The sequence below is a fragment of the Lutjanus erythropterus genome, chromosome 12_unloc_1 (assembly GCF_056507025.1).
Source record: "Lutjanus erythropterus isolate fLutEry1 chromosome 12_unloc_1, fLutEry1.hap2, whole genome shotgun sequence".
Taxonomy (NCBI): Eukaryota; Metazoa; Chordata; class Actinopteri; order Lutjaniformes; family Lutjanidae; genus Lutjanus; species Lutjanus erythropterus.
This window is the reverse complement of record NC_139341.1, coordinates 290833-298748: the sequence shown is the minus strand read 5'-3', so window position 1 is coordinate 298748 and position 7916 is coordinate 290833. Positions and strand designations below refer to the sequence as shown.

At 41.6% G+C, this 7916-nt stretch overlaps 1 protein-coding gene across 1 annotated transcript; it reads right to left on the bottom strand.

Moving 5' to 3' along the window:
* Positions 1–2313: 2313 nt before the first annotated feature.
* LOC146304434 (zinc finger protein 862-like) lies at positions 2314–3160 on the bottom strand. The gene is made up of 3 exons (XM_084714165.1): positions 2996–3160; positions 2744–2896; positions 2314–2598 (listed from the first exon to the last, which is right to left on the bottom strand). The coding sequence occupies exons 1-3, from the start codon at positions 3032–3034 to the stop codon at positions 2425–2427; spliced, it is 366 nt and encodes a 121-aa protein (XP_084570291.1). The 5' UTR covers positions 3035–3160; the 3' UTR covers positions 2314–2424.
* Between the last annotated feature and the right edge of the window lie 4756 nt (positions 3161–7916).

Genomic DNA, 7916 nt, shown 5'->3' with positions numbered 1-7916 from the left:
CATCCCTTCAAAAGTTATCCCCCGAAACCAGTCGAGGTATGCACCAGAGTCCTCAAGGTTCTGGTTGACCCACTTCCCGACCTCGTAGAGACTCGAGGGTGGCACCGTTGGATCCGGAATGTCCAAAAATGGGGGTGCAGAGCTTGCTTTCAAGTCTCTACCACCATCCCTTCAAAAGTTATCCTCCGAAAACCCATTGAGGTATGCACCAGAGTCCTCAAGGTTCTAGTTGACCCACTTCCCGACCTCGTAGAGACTCGATGGTGGCACCATTGGATCCGGAATGTCGATGTCAATCAGGCAGATCTGATCTGTGATTGGCTGCAGCCGATGTCAATCAGCAGATGTCTGCTCAGTTCCGGAGATGTACGGCTGCAGGTGAAACAGACGTGAGTCACAGGCATTTTGGAGGAGAAGCAAAAAATGAGCAGGCAAGACAACACTGTTTGATATTTTACTTTAAAAAATAGTGGTTCAACGTATCACGCACGCGAATGGCTAAGTAAAATTAGCTGTAGGCTAGCGCTGAAGAAGAACGTCTTTTATTATAAGTGTTGCTACTAGCCGTTTGGTCATCGATAACGTGGCTGATAACAGTTAAATGGCTAACATGTGCGTCACTGACTTGCCGGCCAGGTAAACGTTTAACAATGTAATACGGTTTAATATGTCTAAACGGGAGCTTTGTCTTGTTAACAACGGCAGCAGCACTCACCATGTCTGTATGGAGAGATTTTAAGGCAGATGAAAGTGGAGTTGTGTAAGATTATGTGCAAAATAAATCCACAGTATTTTTTGGTAAAATGCCACTGCGGTTGCTGCATTTTAAATTCTGTGCAATTTGGGAAATTGTTGAAGCAAAGTGAGCTTAAATACTTGAAAGTTTGAAATAGTTTTTAATAAAGTAGTAGAAATTCACAGCTATTGGTATCGCCTAGTTTTAGAGGTCCTTCTTGAGGGAAGAACGTGTCATGCCTCATAAAATTGAGTTTTGAATATTTTAGATACTAGTCCATACCCATGGAGTGTGTAGTAATATTTTAGATATAATATTTTACACTGGCATTTTTCAGGGCTTTCCACAAGCGCCGGCTGGCAGGCATATAGCTGGCTATTTTAATGACTATTGTTTTTATAGCCTATAGGCTATAAATATTAATTTTTGATTTTAATAAAATTAAATGTTTTTCTAACAGACTGACAATAATGTCGAACTGAACCGCACTCATTAAAGTTGTGATTCGCTCTGCTTGTACTGACAATAACCACAAAATACTCTGATCTGTGACTCAGAAAGCTTGATATGATCCAAACTGAGTTTTGTGATCCATTGCACTCTTATTGAATATTGACACAGAATATCTGATGTGATTTGGCATGAAATATAGCTTAATTTAACAGTTTCAGTGTTCAAAGGACAGTCATGTGACATGATATTTATTAAAGTTTGTAATGTCTGGGCATTATTACAGCAAAGATGACTGAGAGGAGGAGGAGGAGAAAGACTCCCGATAAGGATGCTGTAGAGCACATTATTCGTGGAGAAGACAAACCCTTCTTAGAAGGAAGGTTTATCAACACATTTAAAGGTAAGTTTTCATCCAGCATACCATTGTTCATCTCTCTTAGTGTAGTCACCTTACTGTCGTAGTTAAAGATACTCTGTTGTGTATTTGTTAATGAAAGTGTTAAATAGCTCTATACTCTGAGAGTGATCACAGTGAATCCATTAACATGCACACTAATAAACTAATCATTATCTGATTTCTAGATGGTTAACTAGGAGTTAACTGAATACTCAAGTTGTGTAAACAGCATAATGCAGTATGTTTTATCAGATAACAGGCATTATCAGATTAAGAAAAATCAGACACTTTTTTGTTTTTGCCCAATAATCCATTCATTCAGTGCATGTATACCGTTTAACCCTTTAATTGAATTTCTGTTGTTCGCCAACGGCAGCAGAGTGGTTTAAGCTAATGATTCTTGTGCTAACAGACAGAAAACACTACTAAACAGTAAGCTCTAAAAACCTAATGACTGTGCTGGAGAGTTAATGAGATTTGGATAAAGCTAGTGAGTGTAAAAGTGCTGATAGTCGCACCTACTGTAAACTACAATGGGCTGATACAGTGTTTCCCCTAGAATTTTTTGTTGGTGGGGTGGTATTTGCAGTTGGGAGGGGGGACATGTCCAGCTGAAAATGTTCGAAAATTATGAAAAACATTCAGGGACTCCTCAAACCACAAGGTAATAAATACAATAATTTAGTTTAATTAAAACACAACAGAACAACATTAACAAAACAGGAACACTCAAACTTCATTTAACTTCTGGGCTGTGTGGGGCTGAGCTGGACAGGACAGGTTAGGTAGGGGCTGGGAAGGGCAGGGCCTGCTTGGACTGGGCTGGGCTGGGCTGAGCTTAATGGCACATTGTGCAGCTGTGGTCAGAGCACTTGATTTTCCTTGGCTTTCTGAAAAAGATTTTGAGAGCCTCCTCGTAGGGGAAGTCTTGCACTGATGGGCCACTGATAGAAATCCTAATACATGCCTCAAGATGCTCCCCCTGCAGTCTGTTGCGGAGGTCTGTCTTCACCTGCAAGCAGCAGATGAAAAAGAAAATTTATTTTGGCAAACAATCAATGTAAGTGCAGACTGTCCTAAATAAACTAAATTTAATTTTACATACTAAGTTGTTTGTTTTCAAATTTAGTAGCAGTCAGAAAGTAAAGGATTCTTACCCTGTTCATGGTGGAGAAATCCCTCCTGCAGTTCACACTGCTGAGGGGTACAGTCAGTGCTGTTGCAGCCAGCTTGCACAGGTTGGGGTACAACACTCCAAACTCCTCGTATTTTAAGGTGAGGTCATTCATGATGTCCAGCTGTGTCTTATCCTGAAATCATAAGGCAAGGCATAAGATAACAACATGCAGTTTCATGTTTTTGGACCCAAGCTAACAGAACAAGCCTAAAAAGAACTTAATATGTCATACCTGGAGTGCACCAGAGACCACATGTTCTCTGAAGGACATCCACTCCTCCACTGCAGTGCTGGCATCCACCGAGGGAAAGTGTCCTGCCAGGGTCCTGAGGTGACCATGTGCAGCTCATGGTCAGATGATCGTGCTGCCTGTGGGCTGAGAGCACTGAATGCCCCAAACACCTCCAGGTCAGGGAACCGCTCCTCCAACCCATGAATGAGCCCATCCAGGTAGGGGTCCATCACCTGATAAAGCAGGGAGGAATCAATAAATTAAAACAGAAAAGCATCACCAACATTTTTAATGTTTGGCCTTCATACTCATACCTACAACAGAATCACAGCTGTGCAGTATAACATTATTTTCTCATGTGTGTGATACAGATTTTATTCTTACCTCCTCCAGAAGTGCTCCCTGTCCCCATCCTCTGGTTGGCCCCTTCTGCCCCTCTCCTGTTCCACAGAGATTGAGAACTGACCTAAGCCAGCTGGGTTGTCCAGGTTTTGGTTTAGCTTAGACAAATATGATCCTGCTGCTTGCTGATCACCAGCATCTTTGATTTGGCAGATGAGGGTCAGTGTGACTGGAACCTGAAACATTTCAAATCATATTTTAAAATCAGAATGTGTTGCAATTCAATACATTAAAAATATATTTGCTATTGATAATAGCACAGAATTTACCTGCTCCTTGATCGCCAGGAAGTTCAAGTCTTCCTTTTGGAAGATTTTGGACAGGCATGACAGGTGTGGCAGAACATCTGCCTGCAGGTGAAGTGCAGCAAAGAAGCGGTACGTGGCGAGAAAGGAGTAGAGGCCTTTGGCTGTAGCACATCTCCTCACTTCCACTTCCTCTGCCAGTACATTCAGTACTGCACTAATGTTCTTCTGCAGGTTCTGGATGGCTAAGTGCTGTGAGAGCCATCTGGTGTCCTTCACCTCCTTGACAATAAAATAGAGAACAGTTTAACTGATTAAGCAAATGATACAGTGAATAATATGCAAACAGACTAGATAGGAGATCAATCACATTTCTCACCTTGACTTTCAAGTCAGTGATCCCAAGCACGGCTGCAGCAGATGATAAAGCAGCCAAGCGGTTTGCATTTTTTCGGAAGTACAAATGCAGCTGCTGCAAGTGCCCCTTGAAGGTCTTCATATAGGGGACCTCGTCAGTAGGCCAATGCCAGCCGATGGGCAGCACAATGGGTAGAGAGCAACCCTTGCCAGATCTCTGACAGCTGCTTGGCCACTCCGTTTATTCGGCCTATAAGGAGTTGACAAAAAAATGATTATGATGGCACCAAGAGATGATTGAGCCTCCTTAGATTAGATATACTTTATTCATCCCACAATGGGGAAATTTTTTTACCACAACAGCCCAAGAAAGTAGACAGGGTTAAATACACATTCAACACTGACGACAATAACAACAACAACCTTCAGGCACTATGCACAAACAAGTACTGAAGGTGGCCTGTTATATAAAAATTAAAATAAATAAATAAAGTATTAGGAAACTTCAGAGCTGCTGTAACAGGACGCCACTCACGTGGCGCCATCATGAATTAGATATTGATAATCACTTAGCTACCTGTCATTACTGCAGCACCATCAGTCCCGAGACCACAGATGAGGTGTGGAGGGATCTCCTTCTTTTCCACTACCTCTCTAACAGCTGCCACAATGCTGTCTGCTTTGCCATCCTGAATAGGCACCAGTGCAAGGAAGTGACAGCAGAGTTTGCCTTCTTGGTCCAGATATCTACCAAACAATACATTAATAAATAAAATGAACATCTATATACATTCAATATGTAGATTCCAGTAGATTTCCAACAATATTCTGCTTAAAGGTTTACATACCTGACATGGATGTCAAGCTGCCTAAGTACAGAGACATCTGTACTTTCATCCAGCTCCAGTCCAACTGCCTGTGAAGTCCGAATCTCTTCCAGGATAGGCTTCTCAATGACAGCTGCTAGAATGTCTAGCATGTCATCTATGATTCTGTGTGATCTGTAATTGGTGTTCTGGCCAATCTGAAAAGAATGCAAACATGACAAAGCAATTCACAACAATTCAAGGAAAGGGAGACACTCAAAAGAGAGGTGTTGATTAAAGTCATAGTTAAATTTACCCCTAAGGTGAACCATCTACCATTATGGACATGCAAACCAGCAATGCTGTTCAAAATACTTGCCTTCAACTTCTCAAAATACTGGCAACCAAGCAGCTGGGCCAGATCAAGCAGGGCTGAATAGTTGGTATAATGGGCTATTTCATGTTTAACCAGCCAATATAGGCATTTGAAACCGCCCATCACAGCCTCATGTTCCAGGGACACCAACGGATCGAAGGCAGCAACAACAGTGTTGCCTGGAATGGATATGTTTAAATTTTTGCTTTACAAAAATAACAATAATAAATATATAACATAATAAATATAAATGGAAATCATCACAGATTTCAGCACAACATAGGCTACCTTTCATTAGCTCAACATGCCGTTTCAAGGCCTCTCTGTGTGTCTCGGATGCTGCGTGTCTGCTTCCTGTATATGACACACATGGGGCCTCAATGAATGGCCGTGTCTGGGCACCCCTCTTCACAGATTGTTTGTGAGGCCGGCAGATCCTACAGAACATTCCTGAATTAAAAAATAAAATCTTTATATGTATATCAATTATATTATATAATGAAAAAAATTGCCATCAATACAAGGCCAGCTGACTTGCTATCTTGCAAGGATCATACAAGCTCCTACATAACAGCTGTTTAAAGTTTTGCTTTTTAAATCGGCGCTACCCAAGCCAGCCGTAGTGAGTAACGCACTTCTGGTCATTTTCACAAAAATAAAACACCCGTTGTCTGTTACTATAAAGAAAACCATAAGGATAGAATTTGCGCTTTTATTTTATAAACAGGAAGCGAACCTCCCCTCGCTATAGCTAACTTAAAACCGCCGTAACTGTGTTTTAAATTCCACTATAGCACGGGAAAAATCAGGTTTTAAAGCTTTCTCGTGTGAGAAAGTAGCCGTTTAGTTCCCCATTGTGCCGCGAGTTTATCCAAATAACGCTTGTTTGCACATTTGCTCTGACATGGTGGGAGAAGTCCAGACCAGCGGCACCTGTAGCGGAGCGGCGGAGCAGCCTCGCCCGGGTCTGCTGAGGTGACCTGCGGTCAAAACTTCACCGTCATACCAGTAGAAGAACAAGAGCCGATTAATGTACCTGCAGCTTTTTGTAGATTAAACACGGGCTGGATAGCTTCATTTCGGAAGATAAATGTATGTCTCATAGATGAAAATAAACATCTGTGGCAGCTAGTTTATTTGAATGAAAAGTGTAAAATGTAAATAGCATCCAACAGTGTACAGAGAAACAGACAACAAGCGTGCACATCAGAGTCAAAAGCACACACGCCAATAGGAGGACGATAGGAAACATTTTTCATCTAGCTGCAAACTAATGTAACTGTAACATTATTATTAGAAACTCACCTAAATCCGTCTTGTACAGCCAAGCCTTGTACTTGGGGTCGGCAGCCCAATCTGGGTCCCATCCAGATGTGTGGTGTTTTGCAGCTGCTGTCCCACACCTTGCTCCTCTCACCGTCGTTCTCCGTCACCGAGGTTGATGCAGCAGGTGTTTTTTTAAAGAAGGATGTAATTGATCCCTGTTTGGGATCACCGGCCTTCCTCTTTGACATGGTGACTGAAATTTGTCATGCAATGGGATGCTCTTTGGCACGGCTGTCACTTTTCGCGCTTTTTGATTTAGCATCATATCATGCGCAAAGCGGGGGCGCCTAAATTTTCCCCTTTCTTCAGGGGGGCAGGGGGCTGCGTTGGCGGGGCGGGATAGGGGAAACACTGTGATAGAAAGTTATCCCAAACCATCAAACTGCTTACAGCTGCTTCAAGTGGTGTAAAACTCAATCCATGGAGGGCCAGTGTTCCTGCATGTTTTAGATGTTTCTCTACTTCAACACACTTGATTTTGATGAATGGATCGTTATCGGGCTTCTACAGAGCTTGATGATCAGCTGATCATTAGAATCGGGTGTGTTGGAGTAGAGAAACATCTAAAACATGCAGGGACACCGGCCCTCCAGGACTGAGAACTTATCAAATTGATGCAAGTTTATTATTACTAATAGTGAAGCTTTAACTCACCACTGTGAGTTATGCAGTCGGGTAGGCTGGCCTGCTCTAGACACCCGTAGGCTTGTACACTAGGGCTGAATAATACATCAAAAATATTATCGAAATCACAGTATGGCCAAGTGTAATATCCGAATCGCTGGAGCTGCAATTTTCTGATGAAGGTCAAATCACATTATCACCATTTATATATTTTGTTGAATAAAAATGAAATTATTAATAAAAAATAGATATTATATATAAATTATTGTAACGCCCCAGCTTGATTAGAGCCCACCCTGAAGAGTCAAAGGTCAAAACTTCAAGGGATGTGTAGACTAGGAATCGAACCAGTAACCTCTCGCACCACAGGCCGCTGCAGTAGCGGTCAGCTGGGCTTGGACTAGGCTCATTAATAAACGGACATGTAGCTATTTTTATTTCTTACACTGCGATTGATAATAATGATTAATAATGATAATGATATGTTGATATGTAAGTATACTGACATGCATGGTTTTCACTGGACATGAAGAATAGAGTAGTATGTTAAGTACAATTGTTAAGAGACTCTTAACCTGTATATAAATCTATTGAAAATATGTAATATATTCTAATTCTAATACTATATGAATTCACTGACTAATTTTGGAAAAAAAAAAAAAAAATCACATGGCGACGGTTTTACTTGTGAACACGGTGTACTGGCGGCGACGTATGTGTCACATGCTGTTAAAGCGATGTACTTAGTTCAGACGTACTGAGTAGGCATAAATTGATTATAGGAA

What these genes read in the sequence shown, in the direction of transcription:
- LOC146304434 (XM_084714165.1), bottom strand. Translation starts at nt 3,034, where the DNA reads ATGTCCTTCAGAGAACATGTGGTCTCTGGTGCACTCCAG. An exon ending in TGGTCTCTGGTGCACTCCAG is followed by an intron (nt 2,897 to 2,995) that starts GTATGACATATT and finishes TTATGATTTCAG; the next exon opens with GATAAGACACAGCTGGACAT. An exon ending in ATTTCTCCACCATGAACAGG is followed by an intron (nt 2,599 to 2,743) that starts GTAAGAATCCTT and finishes TGCTGCTTGCAG; the next exon opens with GTGAAGACAGACCTCCGCAA.